The following is a 17,810-nucleotide window of genomic DNA, read 5'->3' as shown; positions in this document are numbered from 1 at the left end:
AAGGAGAAATATCATGTACCGCGGTACAAATGTAACAATAGTTATCGAGTAATTAATTTACACGTCTGAGCGAATGAGGATGCAGGGCCTAAATTCCGTACACGATTACCGACGACCATCGATACGTTAACGACGTTTGCGCAGCTTTTCTATCATGTAGAAAAAGCTGCGCAAACGTCGTTAACGTATCGATGGTCGTCGGTAATCGTGTACGGAATTTAGGCCCAGAATACGGTAGGCCGGACTCGGAAGGCATTTAAGAAAATCGATCGATGAGCGGGAGGTGGAGCGACACGCGAGATACTATGGGTCTGTTTTTTACTTTTTTATTGCTGCACTCCTGAACTAGTGCACACTGGTGCAATGAGTTGGAATGAGAGGTAATCTATTTGTTTCATTTTAACTTATTGCACTAGTTCAGTAGTGCAGTAATAAAGAACAGGCCTTATGTTTATGTTTCGGGTCGCTCGCGTTCGCCGCCCGCGCCGCGCTCCCCGCCGGGCCTAGGTTTTTTTCCACCACGGTGTATCTCGCGCGTCGCTCCACCTCCCGCTCATCGATCGATTTTCTTAAATGCCTTCCGAGTCCGGCCTACCGTCTTCGGCATTCTCATTCGCTCAGACGTGTAAATTAATTACTCGATAACCATTGTTACTTTTGTACCGCGGCACTTGATATTTCTCCTTAGTTTAACCCAATCTACCACTATTTTCAAGTTGGCTACTTTTGCATCAGACACCCTGTATAAAAAAAAAAAGAAGAGAAATTTAAAATATCACTTTATAAACGATCGAGACTAGCTAGGGGGAGTTCGAGCGCGGTCGCTCTCGGAGCTGATAATCGGCGACCGGCGACGTTTGCCGCGCGAGATCAGCGAAACTCGGTTTCTACACCCGCGCTTTTCCTCGTCCGCGGCGCGTTATCTCTTTCTCTCTCCCCCTTTTTGCTCCCTCTCAACGCAAGTGCGTCCATTCTTCCCGCTCGCGCTATCTCGCGCCCGTGGCGTCGGAGGGAGAGAGCAGAAAAACAAACAAGTACGTGGCGCGAGAGCGCGAGAGCGATACGCGGTCGCCGGTGCGCGTGGCAGTCGCGCGAGTGCGCATGCGCGACCACGTACCACTGTTGTGACTGACACTTGGCCAACGGGACCGAGCGACGCGCATTGCGCTCCAGCTGCGCTCTTCTCCGGCCGACTTCAGTGCCTTCCGTGTCGTCTCTTTCTCGCCCTCTCTCTTTCTCTCTCTCTCTCGCCTTAAGCGCCTGCGTACGTGTGCGTGCGCGTCATCGTTCTGTACTACTGTCGTTGAATCGCGTTTACGTTTTCGCCGCGAAATGTCGTCCGGCAGCTGGGAGCTGGTCAGCAGGAAGAAGGACAGGGGCAACGACAAGACGAACAAGCTGACGAAGGCCGAGAAGAAGAAGTTCATCGAGAACGCGCCGAAAGTCGAGGACTTCCGTGAGTCGCCTGTCATAACCTGCCCGCTTTCTACCCCCGTTCAGGGGGGCGGTCGGCCTCCCCGTTGCCTTCCGCTCCATTTCGCTGCGATATCCGCCGACGTCGGTGACGTATCGCCGCCGGGGAGGCGACGACGCCGACCCCGGGCGAGCGCCCGACCTGCCTCAACCGCGCGCGATACCTGCTGTCTCGCGGCGCTCGTTTGCGATCAAAGTACTCGCCTCCGATACGGAATGACACGGGGACAGTCCGCGACAAATCGTACCGTTGCAGTTGTCCCGCGGGCCCCGGGGGACAATTTGCTCCAAGCCTGGAGCTGTTCTGCCCAGCTTCTCGCTCGCTTTCGCTTAACTTTTCACTCGGCTTTTTGTTCCCGCGTCGAGAAAGTCAAGCGTTCGACATTAACACGCATGCAATTTCAGTGCCGTTGAGTCAAGTGAAGACGCTGTACGACAATCTGGACGGAAACAAGGAGAACAAGAAGCCTGCCAAGGCGCAGGGGAAAGAGCACAAGACCAAGGAGAATGAGGAGAGGAGGAAGCAGCAGCAGAAACAGCAGCAGCAGCAGCAGCAGCATGTTGAGAAGAAGAAACAAGAGCCGAAGGAGAAACCTCCGAAGACCGTCAAGGATGCGTTGAACGCGGTAAGACCGCCTCTAGCTCGGCGTAAATTCGTAATACTTAGGAAAAAGAAAGCAAGTCGATTTCTACTGCAAATTGCCATAGCCTCGTGAAACGTCGTGTCGCGCGCTGCTAATTAATTCCTCGCAACGTACGCAGATCAACGCGCAGGAGCTCAACGAACTCCTGGCCACCGCGCAAGTCAGATTTCCCGAGGCCCCCTTGCTCTGGCTGAAGGAGCTCGACGCCTTCCTCAACATCAAGATACCCGTAAACAAGGAAGACGTAATATTCTCAGGAAAACCCAAGGATTACCCGTTAAGTTTAGTACCTAAGGCGATCTCCTCCATCCTGGAGCGGGCGGTGGAGATGACGGGCCAGCAGAGCGTACAAATTTTCTACGAGAACACCCTCACCGCGATGGCCACCGACATGGTCAAGGGGACACCCGTCGTCGGCCACAAGATATTTCTGCAACTGCTGGCGCACTTGAATCCCGAGATGACCGCCGCCAACATTCCCAAGCTGATTACCATTCGGAACTCGTACGAGAACAGGAAGAACGTCGGCCTGTCCCTGCTGTGGGCCTGGTCGCAGGCCGGCATTAAGGACCTCGCGGTCGGCTTGAAGATCTGGCACGAGGTGATGTCGCCGATGCTGGAGGCGAAGGGCTACGCCAGCTACGTCGTGCAGATCCTCAACGATCTGGTCTTCGGGCACGACAACGTCCACGATCTCAGTCTGGATCTGTATCTGAGCATCATCGTGGACACCTACTCTCAGAGGTTTCAGAACATTCAACCCGCGAGTCTGGGGAAGGACCTCGGCGCGAGTATCGACAGGCTGAGGGTAAGGGGGCGCGAGTTATAGGCGTATTCTAATCTAATAAATAAATATCGTAAAATACGATACGCGCGGATTAATGCCGATGTCTATTGCAGGCAATACTGTTTAGGAACAAGGACATATGTTACACGAAGTTGTTCGAGATGTTGATGGGGAAAGTGTCGCAGAAATCGGATCCAAATTACAGGCACGAGCTGATTAAGGTTCTCGCGGACTGCCTGGTCACGGAGCCACTCTGCTTCACTACTTGGAGTTCCATTTATACCAAGCATTTGTACCAATCCAGTCTTCTTCTGTCGTACATTGGTGAGCATCCGCGTCTACCCTCGCGAGGCTGAGACGTGTCGCGCGTACTCGCGCTTTTCAAAAATGCAAAAATGTCCGCAGATACGAATTTACCTAGTTTACACAGCAAGTTCAAAGCTAAGCATTTCAAAGAAACCCTCGGAGCTATCCAGAACAATAATGAAAAGTGGAAAAAGGCGAAAGACGATAGCCTGGCGCTTGCGTGCAAGAAAACGTCTCAGGTGAGTGTGCGACATATTTTTGTGCATTCACCGGAATGCGTGGAGCAAAGCGATCCGAGGAAATTCGCGTTCCCAAGAGTGCGGTGCTCAAGTAAATTTATATTTAAATATTGAAGAATACGGTCGTATTAAATAACATATTTATCTACGGTAATTACGGTTGCTTATTAAAACGTGTCGCCTGATAGTATATCGAAACGTATCTGATAATGTCTGATAAGATGTCGCGATTAAAGTGCTTTCAATGTAAATATCTGTGTTATAATACGCTTATCTCTTACAGACAATAAAGCAAATATCTGACATTTCAGCACTAACTGTGCGCTGCGTCGGTGTTATCCACCGTGAGAAATTTGTTTGTCCGCCTGAGAACAGTAACGATACACAAACTTAATTACCGTTTCACTAAACGGATGCACTCGCTAGGAAAACGCTCTCTATTATCGTGCAAAATATAAGAATCACGGTAAAAACGTATCTCGCTGAGAGTCGCGTGTGTCGCGTCTACAAAACCAGCAGATCCACACGATAAATGTTAAAAAGACGACAGGTGAAAATTACTGTGTAATTACTGGAATTGATTCAATAGCGTCGTAAAACCCGAGGCGCGGCATTCCTTTCTAACGACGAGAGTCCGCCCGCGGCGACGATCGCGTGCGCAACCAGGTAACAAACATAACTCACACGTGTCGCATTTAAACGTGCCGCATTGTGCGTTTTCGCACGAGAGAGACTCGCTACGAGGCAGCCCCCTCGGCGAAAAAACTGCAGAAAATCGCTACTGCGCGGACGTTAAACTTGTAGCGAATTCGGTTGCGTGCACTAGTGCGCACTGAATGCACACTGAAGCCTGTTTACAGTCAATTCTTATACTTACAATTAGGGATCGTCTTAAATGCCTCTTGAAATGTTTCTTAGCCAGTTAAATCTGTAGCGTCCATACGGATCATTTTTTAGACTAAACACTCTTCGAACGTGTATTTAAGACAAAGGCTGCGGTCAAGCTGTCGCTCCAAATGTTTCAAAGTACTCTTCTTTTTCCTATCTTTCAGAAAAGATTGAAGGAGAAGAGAAACACTTGGAAGCATTTGTAGCAGCTTGACCGTAACCAAAGATTAAATATAAGAATGGGCTATAGACAAGTCTTAGTGTGCATTCAGTGCGCACTAGTGCAAGCAATCGAATTCGCTGTTAGACTTGTTTACAGTCAATTCTTATACTATTTAGGAATCGTCTTAAATGTCTCTCGAAATGTTTCTTAGTCTGTATAGCGTCCGTATGGATTACTTTTTAGCTAAATACTCTTTGAACGTGTATTTAAGACAAAGTTAAATATGAAAATTAACTATAAGCAGACCTTAGTGCACACTAGTGCAAGCAATCGAATTCGTTGTTAGACTTATTTACAGTCAATTATACTTAGGGATCGTCTTAAATGTCTCTTGAAATGTTTCTTAGCCAGTAAAATCACGTATAGCGTCCATACGGATTATTTTTTGGCTAAATACTCTTCGAACGTGTATTTAAGGCAAGGTTAAATATAAAAATTGACTATAAGCAGACCTTAGTGCGCACTAGTGCAAGCAATCGAACTCGCTGTTCCCGTGTGGAAAACTGCTTGTTTAAACTGAGGCAAATGCTAGTAGCTAGCTAGTGTAGACTATATTAAATATCTAGCTAGTACTGTTATTGTCATTTGCCTGATTTTTCAATGTATATCATACTTAAAATTTTTAACCAGTGACTAGATCGTTATTTGGAGTTCACTGTGACATTGAACGGAAGAACTTGATCTTTCTGTATTACCATATACATCAAATTGACTTTGATCTAGTGAGAAACGTACATGGTTCGTAACACAAGGATTCCAGGATCTAATCCCGATACATGCCACCGTTTTTTTTTTCAATGGTTACAAAGGAGGTAAAGTGAAATAAAAGTATTTAATAATCTATAAAATGTACAGATAATGACACAATTTATAGCAATAATCTGGAATTACAAGTGCAGGTAAACGATGGAAAATTTTTACTAGTCAGCCACGAACTATTTTAGTTTTCTAGTTGCGAGACAACAGTATTTAGAAATTCTAGACATTATCTAGAGATTTTGTATAGCAGCGACGCTTCTTTCTTACCTAATAATTCGATAAACGCTTGCAACATTACCACTCGCATAAAAAAGCGTTACATTTATACCTGATTATGAGGTAATAAAACTAGACAGTGATGAGTTAAAACTCCAAATAATTAGACAATCACTAGACACCGACGAGTTTGATTTGCCACACGGGTTAGACTTGTTTACCGTCAATTCTTATACTTGGGGATCGTCTTAAATATCTCTTGGAATGTTTCTTAGCCAGTAAAATCTGTATAGCGTCCATACGGATCTTTTTTTTTTTGGCTAAACACTTCGAACGTGTATTTAAGACAAAATTAAATATAAAAATTGACTAGTGCAAGCAATCGAATTCGCTGTTAGAAAGCATTTCTCTCGGCGAGTTCCCCGACCTTCGCCGCTCGCGAATCTCGGTTCTTATGCCGCAACTTTCGATTCTGCCGCCGCAATTACGTATCTATAAAAACACCGACATACGTATGGACCTTCTCTATTTAATATCGTTGGATTAGCGCCTCCAGATTGAATTTCTTTTCGCTCTCGTACGCGCCCGCGAACGCGCAAGAAACTGTTGTGCGGTTTTCTAAAATGAAAAGCAAGACCCACGAAGAGAGACCGCGGGATCAAAGGTGTGTTCCGTTTCACGCATGATGCGCATAATGCATCATTTATCTGTAGTTAACGTCGGGTAAATAACAAGAATAAATTATGCATTGTGTGCATGATGCGTGAAACGGAACGCGCCGCAAATCTCGTTTCTCCGTTCCACGAGGGCCGTTTGAGAAGTTCCCCAAGTGAAGTACAAATAGACACGCCACGCGTTAAATTGGAAAGTTTGTTATTGAACGCAAATTTGACGAGGGCTTATCGGCAAAAGATATTCATGCAGATCGGGCCGACGATTAAATCCTTCCTCACAAACTACCTGATCGCGACGCTCGGAGCTTATTCATGTTTTCGAAGACGCGCCCGTTTAAAGATCTCTATAAAACGAACTGTTTGACTGCACGAGTCGGAGCTTTACGCATGTTTGTAGAAGAGCTGGCTCTCCGTTTAAAGCCCGTATCAGACTACGGATTGAGATTGGGATTAGATTGAAATTTGACCAATCAGAGTAAAAGTTACTGAACTTAAGATTAGTAAACTTTACTGTGATTGGTTAAATTTCAATCTAATCCCAATCCCAATACGATAGTCTGATACGGGCTTAACGTCCGCGAGTGCCATTGAAAACTTGACGCCGGGAACTTTTCAAACGGCCCCCGCGTGGCTCGGGATTAAAAGCCACTTTGTTAAATTAAAGAGACCAGCACCGCGGATTCTGTAACTTGCTATCGATGGCTCTCAGTGTCCCGCGACGGCCCGCGTGGACGCTGCGCTGTCTGCTTTTTTTTTCCCCCCCGAGGCTCGTCTCCGCCATTTAATTGTCGCCGGTTAACCGAAAAACATCGATAGCGAGTGACAGAATCCGCCGTATTGAGGTCCGGGCGCGAGGCTCGTTATCAGCGATGCTCGATAAGAGCCCCGCTCGATCGCTCGGCCCGCCTCGTGTAACAACGCCCGCGCCCGTAGCTCGCAATTGCGCGCGTCGCAGTCTCCGTTAGTGCGCGACAATTCTACGCAGCGCGCGGTCGTTCCTAGATGCCCTCCTGGTCACGCGCATGTACGTATTGTTATCGGCAACAAGGGAGCAATAGGAGAGCCGTAAACCCTAACGTTCGGTAGATTCGAATTTTTTTTCCTACGCTCGCGCGTTCTCTCTTTCTCTCTCGGTGCATCTTCCACGTCCATGCGAGACGCGTCGCTCCGTTTTCGGCGCCTCGGCGAGGAGGAACGACCTTTCCGAAACTCGATCTCGAACCTTGAAAGAGAGAGAGAGAGAGAGAGAGAGAGAGAGAGAGAGGGGTGATAAACGGAACTGTCAGTTCTACCTCGGTAAAAAAGACAAAGCGACAACGTCCGCCTGCGTGCTACGCGAGCCAGCCAGCGTCTCGACGGGGGACCAACGGTCCGTCCGTCTTGGATTCCGTGAATCTCGCTCGTCCGAGCCCCAGATCTGCGTCGCAGGGAAGGAAAAAAGGGGGGCAAAGAGAGAGAGAGAGAGAGACGCGGTTTCGAGAGAGGGATTCGCGCGAAATTGGGCGCGCGCGAGACCGGATTCCTAACGGATCTCGACGCCTCGACGGAGGGTGTTCCCGCCCGCCGCGCGAGCGCGACTCGGGCCCCGCGATCGTAGAAGCGTGACGCGGGAGCAGCGCGCGGAGCCATCGTTTTCGGGAGCGTGGTGCACGCGCGTACGCGACTATTGATCGCCGCGTCGCCCCCCTCGGTCGGTCGGCGTGTGACGACACTGGGCACCGCTCGCACGGCACGGCACGCGCTGCGCGGCTTCGTCCGTTTTTCCTTTTTTTCTCTCTCTCTCGTTTCCCCCGCCCGCCCTCCCTCTGTCACGCAGCGCGCGGACGAGGATTATTTACCCGCGCGCGAGTAAACGCGTCCTCCTGATTTTCCGCAGGTAAGAGAAAGAGAGAGAGAGAGTGTGTGTGTTTCCGCGCGCGGTTCACGCCGCGTGGATCGGACGTGCTCTCTCGCGGAGAGGCTTCCTCGGCCGATGACGAGGTGGTTCGCGGTCTCGCGCAGGAAACGCGTCGTCGTTCGATCGCCCGTCGCGTCGATCTCCAAGTCATCGCGCCAACGCGTATCGAAATCGTGATCGCCGTTGATCGAGCGAGATTAGAACTCGCCGGCGTGGCGGAGAGAGAAAGAGAGAGAGAGAGCGATTTGATTTGACGCGAGATCTCCGTGACGTTTTTCGAAGTTGGGCGGAGCGGGGTGAAGCAGTCTCTCGCTGAGAAACGAACGCGCCTCACACATCGCCTCGTTCTTTCAGGTACTACTGAAGAAAATGACGTCCTCCAGCCGCGGCTTTCCATGGAGATCTGCTAGCCTCCTCCTGTTGCTGCTGATCGGCGCTATCGTGGCGTACGACACGCAGAAGCATGGCTCCTTCGAGGGTAAGAGCTTCCCCCTGCGAACCACCGCGTTTCTCGCTCGCTTCTCGCCTCGCGTGTCATCCTGTCATCCTCATTTTGCGCGCTTCTAAACTTGGCTAAACTTCCATACATTTCTGCACATCTCGATTCGACTCTTTTGTCACTAGGTTGTCATCCGCGGGGAGAACCGTTGGCCGTGGCTTTCGCGCCCTGCACTTGATAGTACAACTTGCTCTCAAGTCCCAGTCTACTACGAGTGATTTAAGACCCGGGGGGTCAATTCTGTGTATCTTACAGTACAGCGAAAATGCTAAAAGTCAGCGGCTTTGCCTCTTTCTAAGGGGACGGTTAGGAAGAGACGAAGCTGTTCACTTTTAGCATTTCGATTTGAGCAATTGACCCGCTGAGCCTTGAGGAATTTATCAGTCGCAGTCGAGTGCGAGGCGAATGCTCGAATGCGATTAGATAATTTCTTGATGCTCAGAGCTTAAGCACTTTTTGCAGACCGAGACTGAATTCTACTCATTTCTGCACATCTCGATTCGATACTTTTGTCATTAGGTTGTCATCTTCGGGGGAGAATCGTTGATAGTACAACTTCGTCAAGTCCCAGTCCGTAAGTGACTTAAGACCCGAGCCTTGAGAAATTTACCAATCGCAGTCGAGTGCGAGGCGAATGCTCGAATGCGATTAGTTAATTTCTTGAGGCTTGGAGCTTAAAGCATCTATTGCAGACCGAGACTGAGTTCTATTCGTTTCTGCGCGTCTCGATAAAAATCTTTTGTCATCCTCGGGGGGGAGAATCGTTATCGTGCCTTGCGTTTGACACAACTCGTTAAATAGTAATGGTTCACTGACGTCATATCCATTGCCATCATCAACATCATCGACCATCATCGCTGCCTCTCTAACCGCTCTTGTAACCAAATTGGCGATACAAATTGTATTTTCTTTACCTTATTGTACATTGGCTTTTTATGTTATTGTAGCATCCCAAGTTGGAAAGTTCTTGAAAACTAGCGGGATATTGAAACACGTAGAAAAGGCGTGGACTACTCTAAAGTTCTATTGGTCTGCAGGACACAAAGCAATTAAGGATAGCTCGCCGGAGTATTACAAAGCCGTTGTAGATTTGTGTGCACCATACGTTAAATTAGCTGGCGATCTAGGCCTGGTATTAAGAAATCTCTCGATTAAACTGTACAACAATGCTGCGGCGTACGTCGAAAGGAATATACCTGTAATTCGGGACACGGTAAGTGCAATGAAGTGACTCGCCGAGTATCTCTGTCGATCGACGCACCTCGTAACGATCCTTTTTCCCTTTTTGCAGATCGAGTATTACGCTCCAGGGATCTTGGAACAAATTAAATCCCGGAGTGTTCAGGGACTGGAGTTCGTGAAAGTTTCCTTCGTTCTGATCGGGGAGAAAGTTATTGAACATTCCACCGCGTCGATACAGTGGCTGGAGAAGAACGTCTTCGTGTAAGTGCACGTCCGCACGTTGCGCAGAGGCAGCGGAAAATCGGACGTCCGGCCGTGACCCTCTCTTCTCTTTTTCAGGGGCAAGCTCAGCCCGGACAGCCTCCGCGGTTACGCCATATGGGCTTTCGACACGACGCAGTCGTACGCCGTGCAGACGTACGATTGGGTGTACGAGAAAGTGCAGACTCTCTCCAAAGTGCCATGAATAAAAGAGAATTCAATGGTTTTGCTGTACGAATAACTATTGCGTCGATGACGAAACACCTCCTCGCCTCACCACGCGACTCGGCATTTATTATTTATGACACGGAAGCGTTAACATGTATATTTTTCGGAAGATCACGAATGCGTCGGCCATTTCACCTGTGATATCTCGATGAGAAAATCTATATCTTGCTTTGGTCGGCACCGACGCGGGAAACTTGGTGATCTTCCAATGCATTTCGAACAATCGCGAACATTTTTTTAAGATAAATACTTTTCTGCCGCTTTCTTTGAAATTATTATGTAATATATATATATATGTATACGTGTGTGTATATCTTTCCATACGTTAGATCTACTGTACGCAAATCGTTGAAAGTGCGATCTTTAGTATTTTGTATTTTCACCTATAATTTTGAGGATTTTGATTGAATATACATTCGATTGTATTGAATGATCGAATAAGACAAATTCTTTTCGTGACATCTCGTAGACGTAGTAAGGGAAGAATTGCTACGGGCAGCGAGAAATGATTACAGGGAAAATCATTTCGGAATGACGGGGGGGACGGAGTCGCAGTAATAACAGCAGCAACGGTGATATTTTTAGGAATAGCAGAATAGTATTAATAAATATCGCAATATAATATAATAATAATAAATGAGATGATGGTAATAATAGCGGTGAAACGCAATAGATGAATATGAGATATGATAATATAATTTTAACAAGAATATATTAAAGTTTTACATGGGAAGAGAGATCTGTGGACAGTGACGTTGAGCCACTTCCATATAAAGCCACGTATGTAAAAATGAGTGTCTTCATTTCCTCCCTTCAATAGAAATTCAGCGGCGTGCCTCTTATTTCTTGTTATTTCTTTTTTCTTCTTCCTTAGTTCTTGCGTTCACGTTCACAGCTTTTATCCCTGATTACTTTCGCGAATGCGTGTCACGTCAGCGCACTTGGAGTCCGCCCGTGTTACCGCGGCGGCGAGTACTCGCGCACTACAATTCGTACGGGAAGAAGAGCTTCATGGTATTCTTGTAGATTTGATTGCACAGGTACTCCTCCTCCTCGTCTCTGATCCGCGCCAGGACTTCCAATATTTGACTGCAAGTAGTGGAGATCGCGTCATGGTCTTTAAAGGCTACGGGAATTAGTGGCGTAATGTTAAATCGCGACCCGCGGGAAGGGAGGCGCACTCACACTATCGTGCAGGGCTCGTTCCGTCCTTTGACCATCTGATCCGCCTGCCACTTTTCCTTCTTCACAGACGGGAAGTGCGTGATAACGTCGTTCGCGGACGCGTGCGTTGGCCTGATCTCGCACCATGGGCAGTCGGTCTCTATCATGAGCCTGTCCGAAGGAATGGTAGTGATCGCGAATAGGTTCTCCTCCGTCTTCAACGAGCTGAAACGAGACGAGATTATCGGACCGCTCTTCTCTCCACCCTCTCCGGCTCGTCTTACCATCCGTTGACGCCGATGTACAAGCCTAGCTGTAGTATGGAATTGGCGTCCTCCGGATTGCCGTCGAACGAGTGCACGACGCCCGGCGTCAGCTCGTTCTTGTGCTTCCTCAGAATTCGCACGAAGTCGTCGCTGGCGTTGCGGCAGTGCAGGAACATCGGCAGCTTCAGCGTCGAGCACAACGACAGTTGCAGCTCGAAGTACTTCTTCTGGGTCTCCTTCGGGCAGAAGTTGAGCCTGTCGTAGTCGAGGCCCATCTCGCCGATGGCGACCACCTTGTCCTTGTTGTTCAGCGCCAGGTCCGACAGCGACTTCAGGTACTCCTCCGGGTCGCCGCACTCGTCGAATTCGTTGCAGCGGGTCGGGTGGCAGCCGACCGTCGAGTACAGTCTGTCTGCAATTTGCCGGTGGATCGGCGATCAGTCGCTCGTCCAAAACGAAGCGAAGTTACCTCGAGTCGTGAGACGAGGCTTTTGCGCAACCAGCGGGATCCACGGCTAAAATGTTAATTCGAGAACGCAGAGAGACATCGGCGATCTCTCACGTCCGGGGGTACTTGCCATCGGTTCTCGCCAACTCGAGGGCCTTCTTGCTGTCCTCCACGCTGCCGGCCGTGATGATGATCTTGGAGAGATTGTTGCTCCAGCTCCGCTCCAAAACTTTATCCAAATCCGGCTGATGCTTCTGGGACCCGTGGTAGATCCCCTGGTACATGGAATCCGTTAAATTGGCCCCGATGTCTGCAACAGTTCGCAGCGCGATGAAGAACGCCTCGTTCCCCGATCAAATCGCTCGAGGCAACGACGCGAGGTGTTCGCCGCGTTCGCGGATACGCAGCGGCGCGCCGCCGAGATATCTATCGCGCCTACGCGGGGCACCCAAGGGCTCCGCGAGAAGAGCCACCGGGCGTCTGCCCGGAGAAGACGAGGACGAGAGAAGCCACCGAGAGCGAGCGGGACTCGGTCGGCTCGAAAGGGCGCCCCAGGTCCCGCTATAACCTTAAACCGCGAGACGGAAAGCGTACGCGGGGCGGACGATCGCCGACTTACCTATGAATTTCCGCAAATTGGACATTCTAGCTGCGAGCATGAGGCGCTCCTAGACGGGGACTCGGTCCACGCTCGGCCGAGGCGACGGGTAGAGACGGAGAGGTTAGCAGGTGTCCGCCGTTCCGACCGGCTCGGCTGGATCGACACATGGAGGACTGACGTAGCCTTCATGCGCAGTAGTGCGCCGTCCCGACGCTGTCCTCGTCGCCGCGCGCCATCGATCAGCCCGTGCCAGCGATCGCTCGCGCGACTCGCGATCCTGGATGCCCGCTGGAAAATAAAAATCCGACGCGGACGACCTGGCGGAGGGATGGGCCCTCGCAGCTGACTCCGCTGCGTAATTTTCTTCTCCGCGATTGCGATAATTGCGATGCAATTATTACGCACAAGGGCCCGAGCGGAACGGCTATCTTGTACCCAAGGAGAACAGAAAGTCAGGACGATGTCAATTCGACGTCATATTGACGAGATTTATGACAAATTGATGCAATATTGACCAAAATTTGGTCAACGACATCAAATTGACATCGTTCTGACTTTACGTTCTCCTTGGGATACTTTCAGGCCGATAGCCAAATCTGCCAGAACAGATTTCGTCAAATGCCCGCTAGAAATTTCGAGGGAAGCATAAAGACTGGAGATTGCGTACAGGGACTTGATAGATTCGACATGTTGCCAGCACGTCGGCAGAAATACAGCAAAGGGTCATCGCTCGCAAAATTGCACAGCTGCATATGCACAAGAACCGTCTGACCAATGAGCATCGAGCATTGAATCGTATTGATTTACATAACACGCTCATTGGTCCGGACGGCTTATGCTGTGCGTATGCAGCTATGCAATTTTCTGTGCGAAGGTGCAAAAATCTACTCTGTTTCTGCCGACAGCGTATGTTCCCTTACGGAAAAAAAAACACTCAAGTTTTGAGTGTTAGTTCTCGATTGTCCGAATTTACTCTCAAATTTGGGCGTAAACATCCAGATTTAAATATTTACACAAATTTGAGAGTAAATTCGGACAATCGAGAGTTTCGCGAGTCGCTGATGAATCCGCTGCCGATTTGTTAACATTTTGCTGACTGGGTGTTTTGTAAGAGTTTAAAGACCCTCAATAAAACTAAGCAACACACGAGAAAAGGCCAATGCGGGTCCAAGGCAAGATGTAGGTAGCCCATACTTGTAATTTTTAAATGTGAACTCGCATATTTTAAATCTTTGTCTTAAAGTAACGCGCAATAACCGCCCTGTGACTTGAGAATAAAAGAATACAAGCCATTCTAGCTCAGGCTCCAATCCGTAACGGAGATTACAATTGCCAGACAGTTTCCAGTTGCAGCTGAACATTCTTTTTCCAAGCTTAGCTCGAGCTTGGCGAGCGTCTTTGTCTTTCTACAAGGGACACTGTTGGAGACGTACACGTATACAATAGCGTCGGTTATCTCTTACAAGTTTACTTTATTGATACAACGTTTCCTGAAAATAACAAATACAACGAACAAAACGTTTCGTTCAGTGTTTCTCCTCCTCTATATATTATAAAGCTTAATCTATGCAGACAAGAGTTTCCTTGTGACTCGACGCGCGCGTGAACGTATGGAATCCTTGCTCGGTGCTCGCGAAATGGAATATTAACAGATGTGCGAGGTTCGGCGTTTTGCAGTATCGCAGACGCAACACCGTCGTTGCTTTCGAAATCCTGGGGGAGTCTCGCACGGTACGCGGATTACCGGAGCGACTTGACGATCGCGTTGATCTTCTCGATGCAGTCCTCCTTTTTCCTGGAGATGGTCATCTCCATGTCGATGAACTGCTGCCGGTTGATCTTGCCCGGGATGAGCTTCTCCAGGTACAGGCTCTGCAGCTGGCCGTAGACCTCTTTGAGATAACGATCGCACTTCTGCAGCTCCTGTATGCGATCGTACACGTCGCTGGACTCGCCCTTGATCTTCTGCGCGATCTCGTTGAGCGCGTTGTTCGCCGCCTTGTAATCCTGATTGATGCCCTTGATCGCGGAGAGGAAAACGTTGGTGTCCTTGGAGGTCTTGAGGCAGGCCAGCTGCTCCTCCAGGCTGTAGTAGGTCGCGATTCGGCGGTCCTGAACGGCGAGCACCTTCTCGCACTGCCCGGCGATCCTCAGCTTGCTCTCCGACGCCTCGTCCTTGTCGATGGAGAAGTCGCATCTCACGTAGACTATGACCGCGAGGAACATGAGCCAGAGCGCCAGCACGATCATGAGCGGCTCCTGCAGCATCAGCAGACGCGGGAACGTGTACCTAAGCCTGAAACTCTGAATGTGATTCTCCACCAGGTTGTTCTTGGTCACGGAGACCACCGGGCGTCCCGTCACGTCCAGATACGTGTAGTGCAGGGAGTCGGGCAGCCGAGTGGCGAGATACGGTAGCTCCAGTTTGATGTTCCGCGCGCCCTCCGGCAGGATTATCTTGAGGACCATCTCGTCTACGACCATGTCGTCGAAGACGTGATCCAGCAGCCGCATCTCCAGGACGAACTCGTCCCCGGAGTGGAAGAGGTACTCGTAGCTGGGCACGTTGTAGCCGATCGTGTAGCGGGTTTTCCAGCCGCCGAACAGCGGGAACCGCGGCCGCAGGTTCAGCTCGACCGAGTCCTTCTTGACGCGGGTGTGCGACGTGGAGATGTTGCCGATCTCGTCGCGGTAGTAGATGTCGGAGGCGGCCGCCGGCAGGACGGTGTCGAAGCTCTGGATGCTGGCCTGGCCGGACTTGGACTCGCGGGCGTACTCGTAGCGCGAGAAGGAGCCCTTGAGCAGCGCGCCGGTGTGCAGGAGGTCGATGTGCTCCTCGACGGCCACGTTGCCCCAATGCGAGATCTCGATGATCCTCTCGAGCCGCGTCACCGTCAGGAACTTGTTGTTGTTCTCGAAGTGCACCGTCATCTCCTCGTAGGCGAACGGCGGCTGCGCCTCGTACGGCCCGTAGGCGAGCATCGAGCCGGTCTGGGAGACCGGCTTGATCTTGGTGTAGCTCTCGAGATTGCGCGTGGGCAGCGCGACGTAGGTGGTCTGCTTGGTGACGGCGTACGGCAGGCAGGTGTACACGTTCCCCGTGTATCTGACCAACTGCTTCTCCTGCTGGGTGATCTGTTTGGGATGCGGCGCCAGCTCGTGCGTCAGCACAGTCTCCAGCTCGATGGTGAGGGTGCGCCGGGCCGCCAGGTGGTTGCCGAGATCAACGGAGTAGAAGGTTCTGTCGCGGTACGCCGCCACCTTGGCCTCGGTCACCTTGAGCTCCAGCTTGCCGGGCTCCACGTGCGCCGCGACGTAACTGATGGATCTGCTCTGGGCGAAGTCCAGGCAGAAGAGGAAGCTCGGGACGCCGCGGTCCTTACCGCTGTTGTCCAGCACCACCCGAGTGGTGATCTTGGTCAGCTGGGACTGCAGGTCGATGTGCCGCTCGACGTTGCGGACGACCAGGTCCGGATCCACGAGGTGGTCGGCAGCCGAGCAGCAGCCGCCCAGGTAGAGCGCGAGAGCGCAGATCAACACGCGGACGCCGGACATCGTCGACGAGACCTTGAGAGCAACGGGACACCGACAGTGACGTTGAGCAAACAACGAGTCTCCGTCCCCGCTGGGACGAAACGCGGCGATAAACCTTCCTGTATGTTGTGCACTCGCCGGTACGCGGCGACACGGTTAGCACATAACAAAATACGTGGCGTTTGTCTATGGCGCCGGCCAGTCGCGCGCATGTCAATACATATCGATGTGGCCGGCAACCCACCGCCGTGCGGACATGCGTTCGCGTTTGCAACGCGTGCGGCCGATCCACGGAAATGGGTGCGTATGACACGTGTGGCCAGCAGTGTCGCGCTTTGGGAGCGGTTCTTTTTCATCGCGTTGCGATTCACCCACAGGGGCTCGATTCTTCAATTTATTCGGAGAAGAAACGCATGCGAATATTCTGTTCTTGCAGAAAAGTTGCAAGTTGATTGGCTACTCGTATGGCTCTTAACCAATCGACTTGCAAGCTCTCACCCGCTTGTTTACTTAGGCCAGTATTCATACTTTCCCTTTGTTTCAGTGACTGTTAAGGCCTTTGCACGTAAAAAAGCGTTAACCGTAACCGCAATTTTAGTCCGTAATCATAGTTTTCAACACGTACAGACAGATGGAGCAACCCAAGTAAAATTCCTAAGGTTACGGACTAAAATTACGTAGGGTCCGTAGGTTATGGACTAAAATTACGGTTACGGTTAATGCTTTTTTACGTGCAAAGGCCTTTAGGCTGAAATCACATGGTGCAGAATAGAGCTGCGGAATAGAACGTGCGTCAAAGAAGCAACCAATCAGAGCCAGACATTTCCGTCACTCGTTGATACGGCAAAGCTCTGATTGCCTGTTTCTATAACGCACTCTCTATTCCGTACTCCTATTCTGCATCATGTGATTTCAGCCTTACCCCAGGGGTGCTTTCGCGACGTAGATCAAAATGATCCGGATCAAAATGATCCGTGCTATGATTGGTCAAATCTGGAATTTCATTGAATAAAATTTCAATGAGATGCTACGAAATTTCAGATTTGACCAATCATAGCACGGATCATTTTGATCCGGATCATTTTGATCTACGTCGCGAAAGCACCCCTGTAGTGTGATTCTGTAACTCGTTATGTCGTCGTTACGGGCTTTGCGCAGCTTTTCTACGGTATATTAGATCTGCGCAAAGCCCGTAACGACGACATAACGAGTTAGTCCCAGTCTACAATAGAGATTTAAGCCCTAAGCCTTAAGAAATTGACTAATCACAGTCGCGCATTCTTCTCATACTTGACCGTGATTGGCCAATTTCTTAAAGCTTAGGGCTTAAATCATCTATTGTAGACTGGGTCTAAGTCCCAGTCTACAATAGAGATTTAAGCCCTAAGCCTTAAGAAATTGACTAATCACAGTCGCGCATTCTTCTCATACTTGACCGTGATTGGCCAATTTCTTAAAGCTTAGGGCTTAAATCATCTATTGTAGACTGGGACTTAGTCCCAGTCTACAATAGATGATTTA

The 17,810-nt window shown here is 49.9% G+C and overlaps 3 protein-coding genes across 3 annotated transcripts; 1 reads left to right on the top strand and 2 right to left on the bottom strand.

Annotated features, from left to right (window-relative positions):
• The first annotated feature begins 1,132 nt into the window (after positions 1–1,132).
• Positions 1,133–10,706, top strand: LOC105562911 (transmembrane protein 214-A). The gene is made up of 9 exons (XM_012014079.1): positions 1,133–1,456; positions 1,879–2,099; positions 2,236–2,925; positions 3,018–3,228; positions 3,310–3,449; positions 8,461–8,584; positions 9,553–9,818; positions 9,897–10,048; positions 10,127–10,706. Exons 1-9 carry the CDS (start codon positions 1,333–1,335, stop codon positions 10,251–10,253), a joined length of 2,055 nt encoding a protein of 684 aa, XP_011869469.1. The 5' UTR covers positions 1,133–1,332; the 3' UTR covers positions 10,254–10,706.
• Positions 10,707–10,958: 252 nt separating this feature from the next.
• LOC105562912 (putative deoxyribonuclease TATDN1) lies at positions 10,959–13,104 on the bottom strand. The gene is made up of 5 exons (XM_012014080.1): positions 12,774–13,104; positions 12,285–12,464; positions 11,725–12,118; positions 11,462–11,665; positions 10,959–11,365 (listed from the first exon to the last, which is right to left on the bottom strand). Exons 1-5 carry the CDS (start codon positions 12,811–12,813, stop codon positions 11,260–11,262), a joined length of 924 nt encoding a protein of 307 aa, XP_011869470.1. The 5' UTR covers positions 12,814–13,104; the 3' UTR covers positions 10,959–11,259.
• Positions 13,105–14,207: 1,103 nt separating this feature from the next.
• On the bottom strand, positions 14,208–16,393 carry LOC105562910 (dolichyl-diphosphooligosaccharide--protein glycosyltransferase subunit 1). The gene has a single exon (XM_012014078.1). The coding sequence runs from the start codon at positions 16,308–16,310 to the stop codon at positions 14,496–14,498; it is 1,815 nt and encodes a 604-aa protein (XP_011869468.1). The 5' UTR covers positions 16,311–16,393; the 3' UTR covers positions 14,208–14,495.
• Between the last annotated feature and the right edge of the window lie 1,417 nt (positions 16,394–17,810).

This window comes from Vollenhovia emeryi, unplaced genomic scaffold (assembly GCF_000949405.1).
Source record: "Vollenhovia emeryi isolate VEMERY1.0 unplaced genomic scaffold, V.emery_V1.0 DF939182.1, whole genome shotgun sequence".
NCBI lineage: Eukaryota > Metazoa > Arthropoda > Insecta > Hymenoptera > Formicidae > Vollenhovia > Vollenhovia emeryi.
This window is presented reverse-complemented; position numbering and strand designations above follow the sequence as displayed.

Coding starts and splice junctions, on each gene's coding strand:
- LOC105562911 (XM_012014079.1), top strand. CDS start 1,333: ATGTCGTCCGGCAGCTGGGAGCTGGTCAGCAGGAAGAAGGACAGGGGC. Junction 2,100..2,235: donor TCAAGGATGCGTTGAACGCG/GTAAGACCGCCT, acceptor CAACGTACGCAG/ATCAACGCGCAGGAGCTCAA. Junction 2,926..3,017: donor CGAGTATCGACAGGCTGAGG/GTAAGGGGGCGC, acceptor TGTCTATTGCAG/GCAATACTGTTTAGGAACAA.
- LOC105562912 (XM_012014080.1), bottom strand. CDS start 12,813: ATGCTCGCAGCTAGAATGTCCAATTTGCGGAAATTCATAG. Junction 11,666..11,724: donor TACATCGGCGTCAACGGATG/GTAAGACGAGCC, acceptor GTCTCGTTTCAG/CTCGTTGAAGACGGAGGAGA. Junction 11,366..11,461: donor AACGAGCCCTGCACGATAGT/GTGAGTGCGCCT, acceptor CACTACTTGCAG/TCAAATATTGGAAGTCCTGG.
- LOC105562910 (XM_012014078.1), bottom strand. CDS start 16,310: ATGTCCGGCGTCCGCGTGTTGATCTGCGCTCTCGCGCTCTACCTGGGC.